This window comes from Medicago truncatula, chromosome 8 (assembly GCF_003473485.1).
Source record: "Medicago truncatula cultivar Jemalong A17 chromosome 8, MtrunA17r5.0-ANR, whole genome shotgun sequence".
NCBI classification, from domain to species: Eukaryota; Viridiplantae; Streptophyta; class Magnoliopsida; order Fabales; family Fabaceae; genus Medicago; species Medicago truncatula.
The window spans coordinates 28,303,302-28,328,657 of NC_053049.1; the positions used below are offsets into that span (position 1 = coordinate 28,303,302).

Sequence of the window (25,356 nt, forward strand, 5' to 3'; positions counted from 1 at the left end):
GGGTTTTTACTCATTTTTTTCCCTTCCCACGAATAAAAATCGAGAGTTCAAAGATTAACGATTCAAATCAATTAATGGTTTGATATCCGAAAATCACGAGCACATATGGGCTTGCATGTTTCTAATTAGTAACGATTATGATGCAGATATGATCTGAATGTGGATTTGTTGGACGTCCATGCAGATAAGAGCACATTTCATAGATTTGACAAATTCAACCTAAAGTATAATCCTTGAGGACAGAGTAGACTCAGAGAGATATTTTTAAAGCAAAATAATCTTATCCAGGGTTAGTTTGGAAATGAGAATGATTCCTATTATTTAAGTGTAAAGTTTAGGAACTCCAAATGATTATTAAAAGTGTTAGTTGATGTTTTTCGATAGCTTAAAACTACCCGCATTGCAGGAAGGTTTCTGGCTGAAGTAACAAAGCAAGTTTTGTTAGATCTTGAAGCAAGTAAATATCAGGTATATTTTTCAGTGATCTAAGTTGCTTATTTCCCATGTGATATTTGATATCTCAATGCACTTATGTTATAAAGTAAAATTTTCAGATGGCCGAGTACAGGATCTCTGTTTATGGAAGAAAACAGAGCGAATGGGATCAGCTTGCAAGTTGGTTTGTGAACAATGCTCTTTATAGTAAGAACGCCGTATGACTAATCCAGGTAGTATTTTGTTTTGGCTGCTATTATTGCAGCATTATTCTTTCTCTTTCTCTCATGCCTGGTTTGATGATAAGCCATTGGGTCTCGGAAGTAATTCCATTGTGGCACCCTATCATTTTCCTATTACAGTTTTAAGGGATTCAAACACTTGAATGGGTCTTCTGTAAAAAAAATTCTCTTTAGAACCAGCATAATTTTTCGCCTGAAATTGCAATAGACAGTTTTACAATGCAAAAATAATCACGTCAAATGCCCTCGGAAAATTGATCCAAATCACTTATCACTTGTATAAGGTCTCTAAAGTGTGCTATATGGTCCATCTTATCAAGAGAAAGTGACTTAAAAAAATTTAACTTTGAAACCATATGAGGGTAAAGTTGCATGTGAGTAGTGGGTGTTGGAACTAAAGTGGAATTTGATAGAAACAAATGAAACGATAGAACAATGTGATTGAGTGAATGTTTAAGAATAGAAGAAAGATCCCTCCTAACCCTAGTCCCCTATTGAATTATCATTTTGCTCATTGACTATTTGTTTTCTTCTTTCTTCGCATAGTTACCGCGTCTATATAATATCTACAGGAGTATGGGAATTGTTAGCTCCTTTCAGAATATTCTGGATAACGCGTTTATTCCTCTTCTTTTTGAAGCCACAGTAGATCCAAATTCTCATCCTCAACTACATTTTTTTTTAATCAGGTTCGTCAATCTGTATATTTATGCTCTTGTGCACACCTCTACTTTGTATGCTTGTATGTTTTGGTACATAGTTTTCTATATGTAGCATGGTAGTAACAGTTTGCAGGGCAAGAAAATTTTACATGAATTTTCAAGAAAATTGTATTAGATTAAAATTGAAATAAAATTCAAAAGATATACGCTTTGAAATTAGCCAACCCCACTTAATGGAATAAGACTTGATTGTTGTTGTTTCTCCAAGTTTAAATTAATATTTTAAGTTAAATATTTGTACACCCTCTTTTTTTGACTTTAGAAACTAACCCAATATTTTAAACTCCATTGATTCTCAATTCTCTCTTTTGCTTTAATTTCTACATATTATAAGAGCATAGATACTTACGAAAATCAAGTAAGTCATGAGGCAACGGTTCAATGCATAAAAGAACTTAAGATGAAGAGAAGCATCCGCATGCTTCGTTTGACACGTGAGATGCTTTCATACATGGAAGATTCAGAAGCTTATGAAAAACTATTTTAGTTGCATTATAAATGTGGTTCTTCTTTTACATATTTATCAATGTATGTGTTAAAAAACTTTTTTTGTTTTATTGAAAGAATGTGTTACAAAACTTTGATCAGCACAAAGTTAAGAGCACAATGTGTCTGACTGTGAGTTTAGTAAACTCGAGGATATCAAAATAAAGATGGGAGTGATATTTTCTTCAATAGCATTAAACCACAAGTCAATATCTAGTAAAACTAAGGTAATTCAGAACTGTCTGAGAATAAATTCAGTGTCAATGAAAGATTCTCAACATAGATTTTAGAAAGAAATTCATGTTCTCAATCTATCAAACTACAAGTACCAAAGTTACCCGCATCGTGAAGACAATGTTTACAACAATTCTGAGACATGTTGGTACTTGTAGAAAGAAAATATACTGCACAACGACAATGGAGGTGCTAACTCTAAGTATAGCTCTCCATTTTGTGAGGTCAAATTGACACAGACACGAACACCTGACACGATGCTACATGTTGACATTGGTAATAATTTGAGAAAATGAATTAATTGAATGTGATCACCAATCTCAACATTGTTTCAGTGTTGCACAACGAATACACCAATGATCAGAAGTGTTGTCCTTCAAATAAATAAAGAAGCATCAGACAGTACATTCTTTATAAGAATTTTACATAGGAAGACATTGTATTTTAATGTGTAAGGATCTTCTACAACAACTCTTGCACACAGTCCAAGCTAAGAAAACCTCTTATACTATACTTTGCTACTCATATGATGAATTGTTTAATACAAAAGTCAGTTTTCTTATAACCATGAATAAAAATAAATCCTTTGTCTCATCTAACTGATTTTAAGATACATTCTCAGCAAAAACTGAAAAATCAGCAATTATGCAGAAACTAGAATCATCCAAAAACTGATTACAAAGTTCAGTAATAGAAGATCTTTTCTTCCCATTCTTACACAATGATTCAAGACCCTCACTACTCTCCTCCAAAGACTGCACCATTAATAAACTTCAAATTAAATGGATACAGTACACACCATTTACATGCTTCTGTGATCATCCTTATTCACTAGTCGATTTCTTTAAAAGCAAAAGGAAATATGTTAAGGAAATAGCCAACTTCATTCTCATACAACAATGAAGACAGTTGAAAGGACAAACCAGAAGTAGCAAGACATCAATCCAAAAACAATATTGAAAACATCAAACACAAACATTACAAAAGGAAAAAAATTACATCAGTTTACAAACGAAAATAACTAGACTGTGTTTGCACCAACAACCAAAGTCTTGATTTTGATTAGCGTCGCAATAACATCTGCCATATTGATTCTGGCATCAGGTGATTCTTCACAGCAATTCAATGCTAAACTAAAAATATATGACATGTGAGTCAATATATCATCAATTTGGTCCCCAGTTATTTGGACTAAATTTGAATCCATGACCTCCATGATTGAATTAGGCAATGATCCACTGATCCATGTCTTCAAGCTTAGTTCTGCAACAAACATATCATCTGTTGGCTTTCTTCTTGTGAAGATTTCCATTAACATGATCCCATAGCTGTACACATCTCCTTTGACGGAAACAATTCCTTTAGATCCATACTCTGCATGTTAATACTAGTTATCAAATAGTGTAAACAATAAGGCTTAGATTTATACTATGTACACATTAATTACAAATATAACATGTTGATTACTGACGTGTATTGTAGAACCTTTTTCTTGACAGAATCAAATAGATTGGTTAGGACTGAAAACATAAAAGAAGAAAATGATAAGAAGTAAAACAGAAGAAATTACCTGGTGCAAGATATCCAACAGTAGCCAAAGTTTGTGTATGAGTTTTAGATTGTCCTTCATCCATGAGCTTGGCAATACCAAAATCGCTTACATGTGCAACCATATTTTCATCCAATAAGACATTAGAAGGCTTTAGATCGCAATGAACCACTGGTATTGAAGAACCATGATGGAGATATTCTACTGCAGATGCAACATCTATCATTATATTTAACCTTTGTAAGAAATTTAGACAATAGTTATTTGAATATAACCATTTGTCTACACTTCCATTTGACATGAACTCCATCACCAATGATTTGAAATCAAGATTTGAGCAACTGCTGATAATCTTTACCAAATTTCGATGCCGTAGATTTCTCATCGCATTGCATTCTGCATCAAAGCTCTTTGATTTTGCCTCTGATTGCAAATCAATTACTTTGACTGCAATCATCTCACCATCAGGAAGCTTCCCCTGATAAACAGAGCCAAATCCCCCCCTTCCAAGGAAATTACTCTCATTGAATCCATTAGTTGCTTGCACAAGTTCATAATACGATATTCTTCTTGGAGCTCCTAAAGTTGACAAACCCCTTTCAAGAGTAGTTTCATTCTTTTTCCTTTTATTATGTTTTAAAAGTATGATGCACGCAACAACCAAAATGACTGACACAACTATGGGAAGTATGCATTTGAATATAAGCTTTTTTTCCATTGACCATTTTTTAACTTGCTTACCACATGTAGGTACTTGAAGGCGAGGATCGCCGCAAAGTGCTTCATTATGCATAAATGATTGAGCTGTGAAATTTTTGAAATGTCCACCATCAGGAATCTCTCCTTGTAATCTATTATATGAGAAGTTGATGTTTTCAAGATACAAAAGTGATTCTAAGGATTTTGGAATAACACCAGTTAACATATTTTGGGACAAGTCCAAAGAGATCAAGCTTACCATTTGACCAAATGATTTGGGAATTGATCCATTCAGTTTATTATCTGCTAAGGAGAGCTTCTGCAATGTTAGTAAGGAATTAATGGTTGTTGGAATGTTGCTTGAAATCTGATTTCTTGATAGGTCTAATAGTATAATTGCTCTCAAATTCCCAATCTCAGGTGGAAGATTACCAATTAAAGAATTTGAAGAAAAATTTATCTCTAATATATCTCTAAGACTCCAAAGAGATGAAGGTACTCTAGAGTTCAAACTGTTAGATCCTACATGTATCCTTATAAGAGAAATCATATTTCCCAAACATGTTGGTAAAACTCCAGAGAGCTTATTATTGTTTAGATACAACTCACCCAAACTCTTCATTTCACAAAACTCTTCAATAAATGATCCTTGTAGTCCATTCTTGCTAAGACTCAAATGTTGAAGTTTCTGTAACCCTTTGACTGAACGAGGTATTGGTCCATTTATATTATTGTCATACAGATCAAAAAATAGCAATTTGCTCATGTTTCCAACTTCTAGGGGAATATAACCACCAATTCCACATGATTCTGCCCTGATGTATTCTGAACTTATGTTTCCAATTGACTTAGGAAGATTGGGTATATGATTCCCTGATAAGTCTAGATACTTCAAATATCTACAATTTGTCAAGGAAGTAAAGAATTGATGAGAATCATCTATTGTCAAATTGTTGTCATATATGAGAAAGAATTCAACGAATCCTAAATTTCCAAAAGCAATACTGGGTAGAGTTCCACTGAATGCGTTGTCATACAATTGAAAAACAATAAGATTAGAAGAGTTGAATATGTTATTTGGAATATTTCCAACAAAATTGTTATCATTCAAGTGTAGATATTGCAGACTAGGAAGGCTATATCCCGTATTTGATGGAATTGTGCCTGAGAGGCTATTATTTTCAACCTCCAAATGTGTGAGTGATGACAAGTTGAAGATTTTGGAAGGAATAGATCCACTTAAGCTATTGTTATACAAAAATAGCTGATAAAGTTTATCAACATAGCCAATCTCCTCGGGTATCGAACCTGGAAATGGATATAAGAAACAATGTTAATAAGATGGTTATTGCTCAAATAGTGATCCTTCATCCGTTGGATATTTATTTTTACAACAAATTAGTCTTTTGTGGAATATTATGAATGCTTTTCAACCGTTGGATATTTATTTTTACGTTGGACAATGTTTTGTTTTCATGTGCTTTGGTTTAGCTATCTATTCGTAGTTGGCAATATATAGAAATCCTCATAAAGAAATATTATAATAAAAAACTTAAAATTTAAACATTATCATTAAGGGTGTAACAGTTTGTTTTGGATCGGCTTTCACTCAAAAAAAGAAGTTCAAACCGATGAAATCTTCATTGGTTTGGTTTGATTTTGTTTTCACTCTTTTTAAAAAAGGAACTAAACCAAACAAATCGGTTTGGTTGGATTCGGTTGATCAGTTTATTTGAAAATACAATTAAAAAAATTTCAATTCTCACAAATTTGTATCTCATGCCTAAAACATACATCATACTAAAATATTTCATGGAATTTTGTATTTCATGTTTTGTTTTTCGTGTTATCTATTTTTCAAAATACTTTTTATAACTAACCTTACTCAATATTTCAAAGGCATAGAAAACGATATATTTTCAAAAGTTTGAAGGCATAAACATGATAAAACTAACGAACATATGAATGATCTCAGCGGTGATGAGGAACGGTTGGATAGGTCATAGGTGTGGTTGATGGCTAGGGTTCCTATTTTAGTAGAAATGAAATCGAGTCTGAGTGATGAGATTAGATGACGATGGGAGAAAGTGAATGGATTAAGTAGTACTTTATGCACGGCTTTAATTTTAGGCATACTCATAAGTGTGTGTGAAGAGGGATAATAATATTAAAATGAGGAGTGAGGTTAGCATCGGTTCGATTCATCGATTTCTTGGATCTCAAAATGAAAAACCGAGAATCAAACCAAAAAAGATCGGTTTAGATTGGTTCAACATCAAACTTAAGCCTCCAAAATTTAACTATCCAAATGGAAGATGTAAACACCATGATGGATCATTATTGTAGCAAGCTTTGATACATTTTTCCACATCATTTTGGATATTCAACCATAAAATCCTATTTATCGACATTAAAACCCCTTGGTGATGAGATTATTTTTCTCATATTTGATGGAGATAATTGAATCTTTCAACTTAATATCATATTCTTTTTCTAAAACTTTTCCTCATCTCAAAGTACTATTCTTTAAGTTTGGGATATAATAGACATTTGAAATCAACTCAGGTCATCCATTTTTCGAACAATTTAAGATATTATCTTTGAAGGTGAGAAAAACATAAGAAGATGGGGTTGAATTGTGTTGCCTTTTTCTGAAAAATCTATTTCTAAATGTTTAAACAAAACATAGAAAGCAAGATGATCAGAGAGAGAGAGAGATAGAGACAACACAAGTTTTTATTCTAGTTCACCCTAAAATCGAGGTTAGTCAAGTCACCTTGCACTATCATCACAAAGGATTACAATTACGTAGACAGAGTTTTTTACGTAGACAAAGGATTACAATTACGTAGACAGAGGTTTCTAAGAATTTTCTAAGTCTTTGTGAACTTTGTATTTTGACAGAGTTTTGGCACTTGTCAATTATGTGAAGTCTCTTATGTTCTTCAAACTACTCAGGTTCTTAAATATGAGAGAATGAAAGAGTCATTATTTGAAGAATGCGAGCAAATCAAAATCGTCTTTGGGAAACTTTGATTAGGTTTGAAATATTTTTCCTCTAATGGATAATTTCGTTGAATAGTTCTAGAGAGATTATTTGCTTCTTTGGGAGTGATTTGTTTTATTCTCTTTGCCTTTGAAAACTTTCCAACAGAACTGGAAAGCAACGTTCCAACAGAAGAAGACAAAACTGGTCAGAGTGACGTGTCGATCAGAACTTGCTTTTTTCATAATTTGGTTCCATCATATTATGTTTCTATCAAAACTTGTCCTTATCAAAGTCTTGAAGGCTTAATGCATCTTCTGTTCAGATATTTGACTTTTTGTTGTCTTTCTTCAAATCATCTTCTAAGTCTTCAGAAGAGCTTCTCTTGGGGTACCAAAATGCTTTCATTTGTCTTTAGAGCTTGATGTTTCAAAAGCAATAACTTGACTATGAAGTCGGGATTTAATTATATAGTCCGGCACACTCGAACACACATTAGAGTATCCAATTATTCTTTTATACTTTGTTAACATCAAAACCATATAGACATTGTTCTAAAACCCACTTTGGATCAACAACCTTTTCCTTTCACTGGAATCTTATAATCACAACCAAATGAGACATTTTCATTTATGGATTCATGAAAATCCAAAAACATGATTGTTTTGCCACACAAAGGTAGTTTGCACCATTGTCAACATGATAGCCTCACTATTTAAAACTTCCAATCCTATCATTTCACATGGTCGATCTCTTCCTCGATTCTATTCTTTGAAAATATACATTTTGAAGTGTAATTGCCTACATTTTAACAAGTGTATCCTCGTCCACTTCCTCTTGTTAAGGTTTCGCCTTTCTCATAATTGTTGCTGGTGAAATCTAAACCTCGTCCATTGTTGACAGATCCAAATTGTTCTTGACCTCAACTTTGTTGGATTTTCTCATTTCTTTGTCTTTCTTACTTCTCATTTAAGTGCATCTTGTAGAATTTATTTGTGATCTCTTATTTATTCTTGTGCTTATCCTAATAAACTTGCAATGATCGTTGATGTAATTTTTTTATCGTCATATACTTCAAATCCTTAGTTTCTTCAATTGAAACAATAAAATGCTTGAATTTGGGATCTAAAGAGAAGAGTATTTTCTCCAAATTTCTCACATGTTCTAACTTCAAAAAATTATTTAAATATGTAGGGATTCGAAATCACCTCTTAGAGTATGGAGACATATCTTATTTACTTTGTCTTCAACTTTGCAAGAGGTTTAAGAATTCTTCTATGCCTCGTTAAAGGATGTTGCTTTTAAAATATTTTCAAACTCATATTTATCTAGTGCTTGGTAGATGAGGAAGAGATATTGCTTGTCTCTATTTATTAAATCCTTCAAAATATATCATTGTGCTTGATTTAACGAATCTTCATCTTGTGATTCCTTATAACGGTTTTCAGCTACCTCTCAAACATCATGTGCTCGAGGAAGAGCTTTCATTGTGATACGCAAATTGTCATACGTACTCCCTTTTAGAAGTGGAACATGAAAAGACATTTCTTCATAATTCTCCATGACTATGGAAGGATTTCTTATCGTAACATAAACTTTGATGCCACATTTTTTTTTTTTTTAAATGAGGTTATAGCGAGCTTTTGGGAGCAATTGAGGAAGACATAAAATTTAAGAGAATGACAATATCTACTTGTTAAGACGATGCTTTGCTTTTTATTTTCTTGCATTTTACTTGCTTAGTATACAAATGATAAGTTCTATCATACAACAATATTCTACACATTTCACGAGAGAGTTCTATACAGTTCTCTCTACTGCATGCGTTTAATACTCTGTTTTTATACTACTTGTTGACTTCTGCACATCTCTATAACTTTTTAAGACTACACCACTTATTATCTCATTCGACTTAACACTTTATTATCCAACGACACACACTTCATTAAATTTATTGAAAAAATTCTGGAATACATTTTTTTGAATTTTTAATTCTATTTCTTAAGGGTTAACTATGCATCTTTTACGAAAAGTTATTCATATTAAAGAACATTTTCAATTAAGAGACTGTTTTTTTTTTATGAATATTAAGAGAATATGATTCTAAAATAAAAAGATGAAATTCAATAAAATAAAATAAAAGGGTAAATGAATGCTTTTAGGAAATGTAAAATAATTGAAAAAATGATACTTGTGAATCTTATTTCAGGTAAATATATCGAGATAGAAAATACAATATACCTGTGAGAAAGTTTGATGATAAATCTAAGTATATCAACGATGTGCAATTACCGATTGATCGTGGAATGCTTCCTTCAAATTGATTGTTCCATAAAGTTAAATATTTAAGTTGAGGAAGCTGATTGAAAAAATCAGTTGGTAGTCTTCCATTTAAATTGTTATGGCTAAATTTGACCACCCACAAAGAAGTCAGGTTGTTAAGCGGTGGAATTTCACCTGCATGTGTGTAACATTAATATCACATTTATCAAGATAAGACATCAATTTTCTGACATGACACGTTGTGATCTTGACTCATTTTCTGTTTTTGGACTGGAATTATTTGGTGTTCTGCTGCTTTTTCTGTAGTTGGTTAGCAATTTTACAGGTTTAAGCGATGTATTTGATTCGCTTGTGTCTTCTTGTAATTGAGGATATCTTGTAGGTCTTGTGCTTGGTATTGGTATTGGGATGATATAGTGAGAGTATTCTGACTAAAATATGCTAGTTGGGATTGTAGGAATCAACACTATTTGGTGAGCTTCTTTATTGGTTAAAAACGTAGGAATATTTCGAGAGTATTCTAAATAAAATATGTTTATGCATGTCCTTACTTTTTTTTTTCCTTTCTTTTTGAATAAAATTTAAATTATAAATAAAATAGATATATTTATTAACTAGTCTATCGTCACGGATTGGGATTATTTTTTTCCAAACAAGCGGTGAAAGGATTGCGGATCCTATAAGGCAAATACTTTTAATTTTGTATTTTTACTAAGAAATTCTTTTACGAGTTAAGAAGACTTATGGGGCTTTTTAGCAAGCCCAATAAATTATTTTTTTATTTTTTTTGGTCTAGTAGCCTAGTGGTTAGAGCTCACACAATTAAATGTTGAGAAGTGGGGTGTCTGGGGTTCGAACCCCGGACCCTCCATAAATTATGCAATGTCCCTGCCAATTGAGCTAAGATCTCGGGGACCAATAAGTTATCTTATAATCGATATATTATAACATATAAATTCATATGACTAATTAAAAATGATCTATTTAGTAACCGTTATTTGATTACGTGTTTATAACTAATATTTTACTGCTTTAAGCTTATCATTTTTTTTCTAATTTTTACAATTGTTGTCTTAATTGAAAAAAAAAATAGTAAACAAATGTTTTTCAATTAATTTCATATTCATAGCTAATAGTAGATGATTTATAAGTTAATCGAACCACTAATTTTATCGGTTGTTTTACCAAATAATGTTATGATGCCTCAACCGCTCTTTTCGTGCTATATAAGACCAATGTGTGGGATCTATTACATATTAAACTAAAATTTGAATATTATAGGGATAATAAATTGGAAAGAGATATATAGTTTTATGAAAGTTTACAAACAAATCGGATTGCGGCCAATCTTAAATTATTGTGTGATACTACCTCCGTTTCTTTTTAATTGTCACATTTTGACATTTTACACAAAACAAGATAATCAACAATTAATACTACTTTTTATGCAATAAGCTATACTTTTACTATAATGATCTTATTCATTTAATATTCATTTCATATATTTCTCTCTCCACAATAAATAACTAAGGACAATATTGGTAAAACAACATTTAATGCTGCATTGAACTTTGAAAATGCCAGTTAAATAGGAACAAAATATTTCTTCAAAAGTGACACTTAAAAAGGAACGGAGGGAGTATGTTTTAGAGGCAAAAGGGGATTGCGGACAATCTTAAATTAATTCTCAGAAATACAGATTTTGCAAAACCTAAACACTTTCATCATTAAAGAATTAAGTCGTTTATCAAGTTTATAAGCATATACTATAGAGAAACAAGTATAAGAAACAGACAATGTTGTCAGTGAAAATATCTTACCCTCCAAGTTGTTGCCCATAAGAAATAGTCGTTGAAGTTTGGTCATGCTTCGGATGCCACCTGGCATGGGTCCTTTGTTGAAACTATTGAAAGCTAGAGATAATCTCTCCAACTCTTTACATTGATTCCAAACAGTCGGCATGTTACCAGAAATATCATTATGACCAAGATAGAACATTCTAAGATTTGGAAGCTCGTGACAAATACATGACGGAAGATTGCCAGACAAATTATTATAGCTAAGATAAAATTCTTGCAATAATGAGTTGTTGAATTTGAATATTGACGATATGTTTCCTGAAAGCTGGTTATTGTCAAGGTACAGTCTGTTCAGCCGTCTAAGATCACCCAATATCCCTTTTGGAATTTCACCTTTAATTCAACAATGAAAAAAAGGAAAGACAAATACTTAATTAAGATAGTTCAAACACCCAATCAAAATAAATAGTCAAATACTACCTTCATCACTAAAAACAAAATTGTCTTATTTTATAAATTGTATTACAGTATTAATATGAATCGTTAATAATATTTTATTTTCCTCTTGTCAAAAAAAATATATTTTATTTTCCTATCATATTATTTACCATTTATTACTTTTTTTTCCTTTCTATTTTTACAATGTATCTTTCTAAAATTATAATCAATTGTAAATGATAGTACAAACATAATGTTTTAGTTTAAACTTACATCTTTTACATCCAAGTATATATGATTGTACTGTCCAAATTAGTTTTGTTTTTTTTTTTTTTACAAGTGTCCAAGTTTGTTATATTTGGGTTGAAAACAAAGTATTTAATTATTATAGTACCACAAATAAAAGGGATTAAGGAGATGGTGGCGCCGCCGCCTCATGTTCTTCATTCCATGATCCATTAATTGGCTCACGTTGGTTCCTCGTAGCTTCACGTGTTTAGTTTTTTGGTTCCATTTCGGTGGCTATTAATTGGTGCACAACAAATTGGTGTGTTCCTTCCAATTGATTCACGTGTGGCCATATTCTCTTGTGGTTTCTTCTGATTGGCTTCATGTGGGTTTTGTTCACAACACAACATATTGGTGTACAACAATTGGTAATCACACACTCCTCTGACTCATTCTTGGTTTGTGATCTCAGCTGCCATGTTTGACTGGCAAGTTAAGGAATGATATGGAATTAACTATCATATTAAGAATGATTCTCTTACTATTGAGGTGTATCAATCACAGTTAATACTGTTGACTATATGTAGTTATTTGCTATTATTTTGTAATAATGCTTAGCACAATGTAAGGATTATATCTGTATATTTATACATACACCGTGTGTGAATAATTGAAATACATTTTCTTATCATTCTTTCTTGGCATCAGAGCTCTTAAGCTTGAAGGCTCTTGATCCATTTAGCCATGTCATTCGCTGCAAACTCAAACCAAAAGAATGAACTCCCTTCAAGCATTTCTGTCAAGCTGGACAGAGAAAACTATCCTCTGTGGAAATCATTGGTCCTACCAATAATAAGAGGTTGTAGGCTCGATGGTTATATGATTGGGACAAAGGAGTGTCCAGAGCAGTTCATAACATCATCTTAAACAAGTGGCAAAAAGATCAATCCTGAATTTGAGGATTGGCAGGCTCATAACCAACAAATTCTAGGTTGGCTGCTAAACTCAATGACAACAGGAATGGCAACACAACTGTTGCACTGTGAGACATCTAAACAACTTTGGGAAGAGGCACAAGATCACGAGTTACATATCTCAAATCTGAATTTCACATCACTAGGAAAGGAGAGAAGAAAATGGAGGACTACCTAATGAAAATGAAAGATCTTGCTGACAAACTCAAGATGGCAGGATCACCAATCTCAAATGTTGATCTTGTAATTCAGACATTGAACGGTTTGGACGCTGACTACAATCCTGTTGTGGTCAAGCTGTCTGATCAGATCAACATCAGTTGGGTGGATTTGCAGGCTCAACTGCTTGCATTTGAAAGCAGGCTTGATCAACTCAACAACTTCAACAATATCAATCTAAATGCTACAGCAAATGTTGCTAACAAAACTGAGTTCAGACGAAATAGATTCAATCATAGAGGAAATTGGTGAGGATCAAATTTCAGAAACATGAGAGGAGGCAGAGGAAAAGGTAGGCTGTCTAAACCTATCTGCCAGGTATGCACCAAAACTGGTCACACTGCTGTAGACTGTTATTATCGTTTTGATAAGTCCTACACAGGCACCCGTCACTCAAATGTTGATGTTGAGAAACAAGGAACAAATAGTGCTTTCTTAGCATCACCGTACAACGATCAAGACTATGAGTGGTATTTTGACAGTGGGGCTAGCAATCATGTGACACATCAAGCTAATAAGTTCCAAGAGTTCACTGAAAATAATGGTAAGAACTCTTTGGTAGTTGGAAATGGTGAAAAATTAAAAATTGTTGCTTCAGGCGCATCAAAACTTAAAAACCTCAATCTACATGATGTTTTATATGTGCCACAAATCACCAAAAATTTGCTAAGTGTGTCAAAGTTAACTGCTGATAATAATACCATTGTTGAATTTGATCATGATTGTTGTTATGTGAAGGACAAACTGACAGGGAAGGTTCTTCTAAAAGGGAGGCTTAAAGATGGTCTATATCAGCTCTCAAACAAACAAAGACCCATGTGTCTATTTGTCAATCAAGGAAATTTGGCATAGAAAGCTTGGACATCCTAGCAATAAAGTCTTAGACAGGGTGTGAAGCATGTCAGTTAGGAAAATCTCACTTATTACCTTTTAAGTCCTCTACCTCCCATGCTCAGGAAGTTTTAGAATTGATCCACACTGATGTATGGGGTCCTGCACCAATAAATTCAATTTCTGGTTTTAAGTATTATGTGCATTTTATAGATGATTCGAGCAGATTCACATGGATTTATCCTCTAAAGCAAAAATCTGATACCATTCATGCATTTATGCAATTCAAAAACATTGTTGAAAACCAATTTAATAAACGGATAAAAGTTATTCAATGTGACAGTGGAGGTGAGTTTAAACCTGTACAAAAAGTGGCACTTGAAACAGGAATTCAATTTAGGATGTCATGTCCTTACACCTCCAAACAAAATGGTAGAGCTAAAAGGAAACATAGACATGTAGCTGAGTTAGGCCTAACCTTGCTAGCTCAAGCAAAGATGCCTATGCATTATTGGTGGAAGGCTTTCTCTACTGCAGTATACTTGATAAATAGGCTTCCATCATTTGTTACTCAAAATGAGAGTCCCTACTGTTTGATCCACAAGAAAGAGCCAGATTACAATTTCCTAAAGCCTTTTGGGTGTGCTTGTTATCCCTGTCTCAAACCATACAATAAGCACAAGCTTCAATTTCACACAACTAGGTGTGTGTTCTTGGGATATAGCGGTGCTCATAAAGGATACAAGTGTATCAATTCTCATGGGAGAGTCTTCATCTCAAGACATGTAGTATTCAATGAAGATCATTTTCCCTTTCATGATGGATTTCTTGACACAAGAAATCCATTGAAAACTCTAACTGAAAATGCTACAACATTATTTCCCCTTTTTCCTGCAGGTACTGCTGTAACAAACACCACAAATGAGCCAATGGGAAATGGAGAAAATTCAACTTTTGAGAATAATTCAAGTGCAGACCAGTCAACAACAATAGACAGGTTCAGTGATGATGGTGATGAATCAACTCATGGGCTTGACGATACTGGAATAGATAAAAATGACGACTCAACTGAAACAAGTCAAATGAGTACACATATTGAACCTGAAGTCAGAGCAACAGGTGAAGAAAGCAACACCAACACACACTGGATGTGCACTAGAAGCAAAGATGGAATCCACAAACCAAAACAACCATACATTGGAATGGTACAAGGCTGCACAGATGACAAGGAACCCGAAAGTGCTAGTGAAGCTCTTGCAAGACCTGAGTGGAAGCAAGCAATGGACTCAGAATTCAAAGCTCTAATATCGAACCAAACATGGACACTAGTACCATATCAAGGCCAAGATCGCATCATTGATTCAAAATGGGTGTTCAAAACAAAATTTAAGGCAGATGGCTCAATTGAAAGAAGGAAAGCAAGATTAGTTGCAAGAGGATATCAACAAACAGCTGGTCTAGATTTTGAAGAAACCTTTAGTCCTGTTGTCAAGGCAAGTACAGTGAGAATTATCCTTGCTATTGCTGTATATCTCAATTGGGACATTAGACAATTGGACATAAACAATGCGTTCCTAAATGGACATCTCAAGGAAACTGTATACATGTCTCAACCAGAAGGATATGCAGATCCTACAAAGCCATGTCACATTTGCAAGTTATCTAAGGCATTATGGATTGAAGCAAGCTCCAAGGGCTTGGTTTGATAGCCTAAAGAATGCTCTCTTAAATTGGGGATTTCACAATACTAAAAGTGACTCATCTCTCTTCATTCTCAAACATTCAAATCATACCACCTTCCTACTAATCTATGTTGATGATATAATTGTGACTGGTAGCATTACCAAGTTTCTGGAAGCATTCATCAAACAACTAAATGTAGTTTTCTCACTTAAGGACCTTGGGGAACTACACTACTTCCTAGGAATTGAGGTACAAAGAGATACAGGAGGATTGTATCTAAAACAGTCAAGATACATACATGATTTACTCAAGAAGTTCAAAATGGAAAAATCCTCAACTTGTCCAACACCTATGGTGACTGGGAAACAGTTCACTGTTGAGGGGCAGAAAATGGAAGAGCCAACTATGTATAGACAAGCTATAGGAGCATTACAATATCTAACCAACACACGCCCTGACATTGCTTTTTCAGTAAACAAGTTGAGTCAATACATGAGCTCTCCAACCATTGATCATTGGCAATGAATAAAAAGGATCCTAAGGTATCTACAAGGTACAATAAACTATTGCTTGCATATTAAGCCTTCTACTGATTTAGATATTGTTGGATTCTCAGATGCAGACTGGGCTACAAGCATTGATGATAGAAAATCCATAGCAGGACAATGTGTTTTCCTTGGTGAAACACTGATTTCTTGGTCTTCAAGGAAACAAAGAGTAGTGTCAAGGTCTAGCACTGAATCTGAATATAGGGCCTTAGCTGATCTGGCAGCTGAGATAACATGGGTCAGATCACTTCTAAATAAACTCAAACTGCCATTACCAAGAAAACCAATTTTGTGGTGTGATAACTTAAGTGCTAAGGCACTTGCATCCAATCCGGTTATGCATGCTCGTTCCAAATTACACATTGAAATTGATGTGCATTATGTAAGAGATCAAGTGCTACAAGATAAAATCACAATAGCTTATGTTCCTACAGCTGACCAAATCGCAGATTGCTTGACTAAATCCCTCACTCATTCAAGATTCAATTTTTTAAGAGACAAACTTGGAGTGACTCCCTCACCACCAGTTTGAGGGGGAGAGTTAAGGAATGATATGGAATTAATTATCATATTAAGACTGATTCTCTTACTATTGAGGTGTATCAATCACAGTTAATACTGTTGACTATATGTAGTTATTTGTTATTATTTTGTAATAATGCTTAGCACAATGTAAGGATTATATCTGTATATTTATACATACACAGTGTGTGAATAATTGAAATACATTTTCTTATCATTTTTTCTTGGCAGGCTGAAATGTCCACTCTTGTAGTCGCTCCCAAAATTGCAAGGGTTGTCACTCCGCCATTGCCTGCTGATTCACAGGTGGTCACTTTTGCACAAGCTTTAACGGGGACAACTAGGGCTGCCTCTAATGACAATTTGGCTCAGCCAATAATCCGTGGAGAAACAGTCAGTATTAAAATTACCCAGGGTATCTATAAAAGAGGGATGGATGTCTGCAAGTTTAATTTACGGGGCCGTCTTGTTCTGAACAAGGGTGATAAACCCTATACTACCAAGGAAATTGAATCGAAATTGTAGAATATTTGGAAGACAGCAGGTGCCTGGCGCATGATGTCTTTAGGAAGAGGGTTTTACGAGTTTTTCTTTGCTTCAGAGATGGATATGAGGTTGGTCTGGGCTGCAGGCACTTTAAACCTGAAGCCAAGTGTCCTTAGGCTCTTCAAATGGTCCAAAGATTTCAATATGCATACGCACCGCAACACTCATGCTCAGGTATGGATTCGACTGCTAGAACTCCCTCAAGAGTACTGGATGGAGCAGACACTTCAGGAGATTGCAAGTGCGGTGGGCACTCCTCTTTTGATTGATAATGCAACGTCAAACGCCTATTTGGCCATTATGCGCGAATTCTAGTCGACATGGATTTCTCTCGTAAAATATTTCATGAAATCATCGTTGAAAGGGAATGGTATGCCTTCACGTTGGAGGTGGCTTATGAATGGATGCCTGATTTTTGTTCACATTGTCAGAATATTGGACATGATGTCATTGCTTGCAGACGACTATATCCCCGAAAGGAAACAACTGCACCTAAAGAACAGTTAGCAAAAGGGAAGAAGCAGGTCCCGATCCAGAAGGCTACTTGGATACCAACAAAGGAAAACCCTTCTCGCATTGGTTCCTATTTAGCTTTTGGTGCAACAGACAAAATTGTTCCTGAACCAATTTTGGTGGAAGAGGAAACGGAAACAACACCGGTACCGAACCAAATTGCCCATATGCAACAAACATCAGAGACCGAGACTATGAAAGATACACTTCAGATTGAGGACCAGAATCGTGAAATTGCAGTCAGACAAAATGGTTCCTGAACAAATTACAGAGGAAGTGGAAACGGAAACAATACCGCATAAATTTGTGCAACAGTCATCAGAGGTCGAAACTTTGAAGGATACAATTCAGTTTGATGAACAGAATCGTCAGGAAGAAATTGCAGCTCCGAAAGCAAATCAAGGGGCAGACCGTAATAACACCCCGGGAGGAATTCCGTCACCTATGGTAACTCACTCTTCTCATCGTCCTGTTATTCATAATCACACTTTTAGTATGCATCTTGAGAAAGTTTCAGACGATATAATTGCAAATAATATTGAGGGAAACACTATCGTTGTTTTATCTCCTGTGAAAAATAAAACTCTTGATATCAGTAGCATTGTGGCTTCGGAGGGTTCTCAGACAGATCCGGTGCTACAAAAAGACTTGGATTTTATGCGCAATTGGCTATCTAAAGCAGCAGCAACCGAGGTACCATTTACAGAGGTTGTGTCAAAGTCTCGGAAAAATAAGAATATGCAAAAAGTTCCATACAAAACTCGCTCTCAGGGTCCTCTTCCACCGTTTAAATGAATATAATTTTTTGGAACATCGGGGGAATTGGTCTCATTTTTTCCGTGAAGGAAATTGTTGTGCAGATGGCCTAGCAGACTTGGTACATGACATTGATGTCATTACCTGGCTCACCACTTTGCCTTCTTCGTTGTTGGCAGACTTTGCGCGGGACTGAACGAATTATAGATTTCCATAGCTTTTGATCGTACCTGATCAGAAGGTGACTGCCGGTGTCGTGAATGTGGTGCTTCTTGAATGCTTCAGTAGAGATCAGAGAGTAAGGGTTTGAGAGGAAGAAAGATTCTACCATGGGGACTGCATTGAGTCCCCTATTTTTAGAGGTGGAGGGCTGCAAAGCCGTTGTAATGGCACACCTTACTCTGACGGTTACGAAATCGTGGGAAGTGTAACCGCCTGTGAGTTTATTGCTGGAACGTGGAAAGAGACGTTGGGGTTCGTTTGAATCGGTTCCTTTCGTTTCGTGCACCCCCCTCACACGGAAGGTGTTTGTCGCGAGTAATTTTGCCAAACGTGGTGTTTGGGCTTTGGATGGTATTCGGCCCAAATAAATTGGCCAAAGATCCTTTTGGCCGGTCCAGAACAGTAGCCCCCCAAGTCGTTGCTCTTGATGAAGAGTGATGACTTAAGTGCGCGCGTAGATGGTTGTCCATGGCTTGGTCGTATAAGGGAGTTCATTTTGTATGTTTGAAGATTGCCGATCTCGCCTTGGCGGACAAGGTGGATTTTTCTGAGTCGGGAGGTCATAGAGATTGGAGATTAAGAATTTCTTCAGGACTGTGCGAGCACGTGAGTGGGGTGCCCACTATCCTTTGGTATTCTTTCGCCCTCCAACCGAACAATTTTGCCCAAAGAAAGTGTCGTGTCCGTCATAAAATGCTCGGCTGGAGGAAAGATTTCCTCGTCTGGAAGTTTGGTCGATTGTCATTCTGTCATTAATGCCCACGTCTTTTAGGGGAAGGTTGAGGAGACAAGACCTTTGGTTTCCGACTAACACGTGTAAAGGCTATTGCGATACTTGAGTACCTATAGCCTGCAAGGTGTTCTTGGTTTGTGTTTCCAAGGTGTCATCACCATCGCTGATTTCGTCCTGACGTTTGGGGAACCACTTCAAAGAATCAGAACCGTTTGATGAAAGATTTGATTTGATTAGGGTCGTTGATGTGCCGTTTGAGGGGAGATTTACATATGAAGGGTTGTATTGGATAACGCCATGCGACCTTTGGGAGGTTTCATGAAACGAGTATAAATAGTTCAAACGTTGTTTGGAGTATCACTGCGTTTCTTTTTCTCAGAGACTTAGAAATTTTTCTTCCAAAGTTCATTTTTCCGACGAAGCGTTTTCCGGACCTTCAACTCTCTTTTCCGATCAACCATCCACTACAACAAGTAAGATTCTGATGATCCTCTTCTTCATGCTTTATTTCCGCTAGTTTTCTGTTTTAGAAACTGTAGAAATGCATGCTTTTTAGGGTAGTAGTTACTCTAACTTGGTGGTTTCAGCCGTTTGTTAAGGTGGCTTCCACCGTGCGTCATCAGTTTTAGGATGCTGTTTGTTTTCTGTATATGTTTAAAAGAACATTGGTGACAGGCTTTAGTTTCTTCCTTAAGCTTTTAGTTTTGCTCGCCTTTGAACGGTTTTTCAGATGTTCTATTTTTCCTTTTTAGCGGTGGTGTTTGACCCCTTCCTCGTCGTGGCTGACTTGATGGGTGAAGGAGGGGTGGATCTGATTTTTAGATTCACTTTTTCCTTTACTTTTTCAGGTCTTCTATGGCAAACGAGGAGGTTGCTGCGCCAGAATCCTTTAAGTTCGGGGAGGAACCTCAGGAAACGGAGTCTGTTTTCGCAGGCGACGGTGTGGGAGAAATCCCCTTTTGTTCCATCGGAGGGGTGGACGATTGGGAGCTGTTGCTTCTGAGCACCTCTGATCGGGTGTACTCGGAGTATGGAAACCATATCTTTCCCATGTATGAAGTGGTTTTTAAAGACATGGGTTTTCAGCTCCCTTTCTCCGAGTTTCAACGAGAGGTGCTCCGTTGGACCAAGTTGTCCCCTTCACAGATCCATCCAAACTCTTATGCCTTCATGAGGGCTTTTGAGTTGATGTGTAACTACCTTTGTCTTCCTGCATCCAAAAACGTCTTCTTCCTCTTGTTAAGGTTTCGCCTTTCTCATAATTGTTGCTGGTGAAATCTAAACCTCGTCCATTGTTGACAGATCCAAATTGTTCTTGACCTCAACTTTGTTGGATTTTCTCATTTCTTTGTCTTTCTTACTTCTCATTTAAGTGCATCTTGTAGAATTTATTTGTGATCTCTTATTTATTCTTGTGCTTATCCTAATAAACTTGCAATGATCGTTGATGTAATTTTTTTATCGTCATATACTTCAAATCCTTAGTTTCTTCAATTGACACAATAAAATGCTTGAATTTGGGATCTAAAGATAAGAGTATTTTCTCCAAATTTCTCACATGTTCTAACTTCAAAAAATTATTAAAATATGTAGGGATTCGAAATCACCTCTTAGAGTATGGAGACATATCTTATTTACTTTGTCTTCAACTTTGCAAAAGGTTTAAGGATTCTTCTATAACTCGTTAAAGGATGTTGCATTTAAAATATTTTCAAACTCATATTTATCTAGTGCTTGGTAGATGAGGAAGAGATATTGCTTGTCTCTATTTATTAAATCCTTCAAAATATATCATTGTGCTTGATTTAACGAATCTTCATCTTGTGATTCCTTATAACGGTTTTCAGCTACCTCTCAAACATCATGTGCTCGAGGAAGAGCTTTCATTATGATACGCAAATTGTCATACGTACTCCCTTTTAGAAGTGGAACATGAAAAGACATTTCTTCATAATTCTCCATGACTATGGAAGGATTTCTTATCGTAGCATAAACTTTGATGCCACATTTTTTTTTTAAAATGAGGAGGTTATAGCGAGCTTTTGGGAGCAATTGAGGAAGACATAAAATTTAAGAGAAGGACAATATCTACTTGTTAAGACGATGCTTTGCTTTTTATTTTCTTGCATTTTACTTGCTTAGTATACAAATGATAAGTTCTACCATACAACAATATTCTACACATTTCACGAGAGAGTTCTATACACTTCTCTCTACTGCATGCGTTTAATACTCTGTTTTTATACTACTTGTTGACTTCTGCACATCTCTATAACTTTTTAAGTATACACCACTTATTATCTCATTCCACTTAACACTTTATTATCCAACTACACACACTTCATTAAATTTATTGAAAAAATTCTAGAATACATTTTTTTGAATTTTTAATTCTATTTCTTAAAGGGTTAACTATGCATCTTTTACGAAAAGTTGTTCATATTAAAGAACATTTTCAATTAAGAGACTGTTTTTTTTATGAATATTAAGAGAATATGATTCCAAAATAAAAAAATGAAATTCAATAAAATAAAAAAAAGGTAAATGAATGCTTTTAGGAAATGTAAAATAATTGTAAAAATGATACTTGTGAATCTTATTTCAGGTAAATATATCGAGATAGAAAATACAACATACCTGTGAGAAAGTTTGATGATAAATCTAAGTATATCAAGGATGTGCAATTACCGATTGATCGTGGAATGCTTCCATCAAATTGATTGTTCCTTAAAGTTAAATATTTAAGTTGAGGAAGCTGATTGAAAAAATCATTTGATAGTCTTCCATTTAAATTGTTATGGCTAAATTTGACCACCCTCAAAGAAGTCATGTTGTTAAGCGATGGAATTTCACCTGCATGTGTGTAACATTAATATCACATTTATCAAGATAAGACATCAATTTTCTGACATGACACGTGATCTTGACTCATTTTATGTTTTTGGACTGGAATTATTTGATGTTCTGCTGCTTTTTCTGTAGTTGGTTAGCAATTTTACAGGTTTAAGCGATGTATTTGATTCGCTTGTGTCTTCTTGTAATTGAGGATATCTTGTAGGTCTTGTGCTTGGTATTGGTATTGGGATGATATAGTGAGAGTATTCTGACTAAAATATGCTAGTTGGGATTGTAGGAATCAACACTATTTAGTAAGCTTCTTTATTGGTTAAAAACGTAGGAATATTTCGAGAGTATTCTAAATAAAATATGTTTATGCATGTCCTTACTTTTTTTTTCGTTTCTTTTTGAATAAAATTTAAATTATAAATAAAATAGATATATTTATTTACTAGTCTATCGTCACGGATTGGGATTATTTTTTTCCAAACAAGCGGTGAAAGAATTGCGGATCCTATAAGGCAAATACTTTTAATTTTGTATTTTTACTAAGAAATTCTTTTACGAGTTAAGAAGAGTTATGGGGCTTTTTAGCAAGCACAATAAGTTATTTTTTTATTTTTTTTGTCTAGTAGCTTAGTGGCTAGAGCTCACACAATTATATGTTGAGAAGTGGGGTGTCTGGGGTTCGAACCCCGACCCTTGCATAAATTATGCAATGTCCCTACCAATTGAGCTGGCTCTGAGTTTTTTTTTTTTTTTTTTCAAAAAAAATATATTATTTTTTTAAAATATATATTTTTTTAAAAAAATCCCAAAGCCAATGAAAAAGTGACACGTGTCCCAGAGTTAACACGTGTCACCTTGTCATTGGTTCTGGGAATGTTTTACAAAAAAATTAAAAATATATATATTAAAAAAATTAATTTTTTTTATTAAAAAAAAAATCTCATAGCCAATGACAAGGTGACACGTGTCCACACTTAACGTTTTTTATTAAAACTAACGGAAACCTAACAGAAGGGACCAAAACGAGACTAAAAAAAACTTAAAATCCTCAAACAATTTTTTTTTTTAGTTAAGGGACCAAAGCGATACCAATTAAATAGTTAAGAGACCAAAAGAGCATTTAAGCCTTTTTTATATTTATTGTCAACTTTATCATTAATCTTTTGTTATTTCTCGATGTAAATGACATTGCAAATACTTCTTGACGCATAATTTGGGCTTCCACGCCCAATTTGTGCGGAGTTTATTATGAATTTTTATAAATTAGTCATATGTGCAACTGTGAATTATAAAATCATAAATAGTGTGAATACAAGAAATATAGAAAATATGACACAGAATATCAGAGCTAGCATTACCTGAAAAGTAGTTAAGATGGAAAACAAGATATTCAAGTGAAGACATGTTTGAAATTGTTTGAGGTATGGGTCCAGACAACATGTTCCGACTAATATCAAAACTTTTTAATTGGCAAAGATTACCAATCGATTGGGGAAGAAAACCGCTAAAATTGTTAGCGCCAAGATGCAAAATTTGAAGTTGTGATAACTCCCCCAACGTTTCAGGAATTCCTCCAACAAACTCATTAAAGGCGATAGAAATAACCTTCAATCGATGCAACCGATATATCTCTTTAGGAAACTGACCATTGAATCTATTGCTGGAGAGGTTAAGTATAACAAGGAACGACAAATTCCCCAGGTTTGGGGAAACAATACCTCTAAGACTCATGTTTTGGAGATTCAAACTATGGACTCTGTTGTGTCGCTCATCACAAGCGACACCAACCCAAGTGCATACAGAAGAGGATGTTGACCAATTATTAGACAACATATCATAGGGGTCTGAAGTAATTAGTGATTTGAATGCTAGAAGAGCAGATTGATCAGTTGTGATGGTTTTTGGATTCGCAACTAAGCAAGCCACAAAACAATGCAATGATAGCAAAAAAAGTAAGAGACAAGATGATAGATTCACCATTTTTCCTTAGTGTGTGTGTATGAGAGACGATGTAAGGGACTGATAGGGATGATATATAGTGCTTTAAAAATGAGTTTCCTATGCTATTATTGACGTTACTCTCCACTTTTCGTCATTTTGTGTAAATGTGAGAGATTCTCATACCGAGAGTGTCGGTAGTGGCAGTGCTTCAAATCAACCAAGTCTAGATAGATAGATATTGGAATAACTTTTTCCCAAGTTGCAATTTAAAAGTCAGTCAATGAAAAAAGGACAAAAGTATAGCGTACATAATTGCATGGAAAATTCTAATGTGTCCAACAATAATTCATTACCCCTTCAAAAAAAAAAAAAAAACAATAATTCATTACAATCTGACTATCTTCGCGCATTCATGTTGTTATGTATGGCACAAAAACTAACTCTTCTTGTGGAAAAAAAGATTAATGGTATTTTTATTTGAGTTTAATTAGTATATTATGTCAATGCATAATACTTTACACATACATACAATAATATGTTGTCAAATCAAATAATAAATATGACAACCAATGTATTTTTATATTCATTAATTGATGTAGCAATTTACTAAAAAAAAAAATTAATTGATGTAGCAATACATCATTGGATGTATGCATAAAATAATTGTATTATTATTTTTAATGGTATTTTTATGAGTTTAATTAGTATACTCTGTCGGTGTAAAATAATTATACATTGACAGAGTGTGTCAATTAAACTCTTTATTTTATTTAAAGTTGTATATTTTTAATCTATACAATATTTTTGAGGAAATATATATTTATTTCTTATAAAATTATCATCTTTTTTTAGGGTGTGCCTTGTTTAGAAGAGAAGTTGTGAAGAGATAAATAGGTAAGAAATAAAAATGTGAAAATATA

General features: G+C 34.5%; 2 protein-coding genes and 1 long non-coding RNA gene across 3 annotated transcripts; 1 reads left to right on the forward strand and 2 right to left on the reverse strand.

The window, feature by feature from the left end:
* The first annotated feature begins 259 nt into the window (after positions 1-259).
* Positions 260-655, forward strand: LOC25502871 (uncharacterized). Its single transcript, XR_003008054.2, has 3 exons — positions 260-289; positions 407-468; positions 555-655. It is a non-coding gene; the product is annotated as an uncharacterized lncRNA (long non-coding RNA).
* A 2,329-nt stretch (positions 656-2,984) lies between these two features.
* On the reverse strand, positions 2,985-8,011 carry LOC120577529 (receptor kinase-like protein Xa21). Its single transcript, XM_039829104.1, has 3 exons — positions 7,933-8,011; positions 3,690-5,675; positions 2,985-3,493 (listed from the first exon to the last, which is right to left on the reverse strand). The coding sequence occupies exons 1-3, from the start codon at positions 8,009-8,011 to the stop codon at positions 3,141-3,143; spliced, it is 2,418 nt and encodes an 805-aa protein (XP_039685038.1). The 3' UTR covers positions 2,985-3,140.
* Positions 8,012-9,551: 1,540 nt separating this feature from the next.
* On the reverse strand, positions 9,552-24,607 carry LOC25502872 (LRR receptor-like serine/threonine-protein kinase EFR). The gene is made up of 4 exons (XM_039828824.1): positions 23,854-24,607; positions 22,286-22,501; positions 11,457-11,828; positions 9,552-9,810 (listed from the first exon to the last, which is right to left on the reverse strand). Exons 1-4 carry the CDS (start codon positions 24,473-24,475, stop codon positions 9,554-9,556), a joined length of 1,467 nt encoding a protein of 488 aa, XP_039684758.1. The 5' UTR covers positions 24,476-24,607; the 3' UTR covers positions 9,552-9,553.
* Between the last annotated feature and the right edge of the window lie 749 nt (positions 24,608-25,356).

Excerpts from the sequence above, each read along its gene's own strand:
- LOC120577529 (XM_039829104.1), bottom strand. The coding sequence starts at position 8,011 with ATGTTTTTGGATTTTCATGAATCCATAAATGAAAATGTCTCATTTGGT. Across the intron at positions 5,676-7,932 it reads GATTCCAGTGAAAGGAAAAG|GTTCGATACCCGAGGAGATT; the intron begins GTTGTTGATCCA and ends ATCCATTTCCAG. Across the intron at positions 3,494-3,689 it reads TGTTGGATATCTTGCACCAG|AGTATGGATCTAAAGGAATT; the intron begins GTAATTTCTTCT and ends ATTAACATGCAG.
- LOC25502872 (XM_039828824.1), bottom strand. The coding sequence starts at position 24,475 with ATGGTGAATCTATCATCTTGTCTCTTACTTTTTTTGCTATCATTGCAT. Across the intron at positions 22,502-23,853 it reads CCATCTTAACTACTTTTCAG|GTGAAATTCCATCGCTTAAC; the intron begins GTAATGCTAGCT and ends ACACACATGCAG. Across the intron at positions 11,829-22,285 it reads ATCATCAAACTTTCTCACAG|GTGAAATTCCAAAAGGGATA; the intron begins GTATGTTGTATT and ends GTTGAATTAAAG.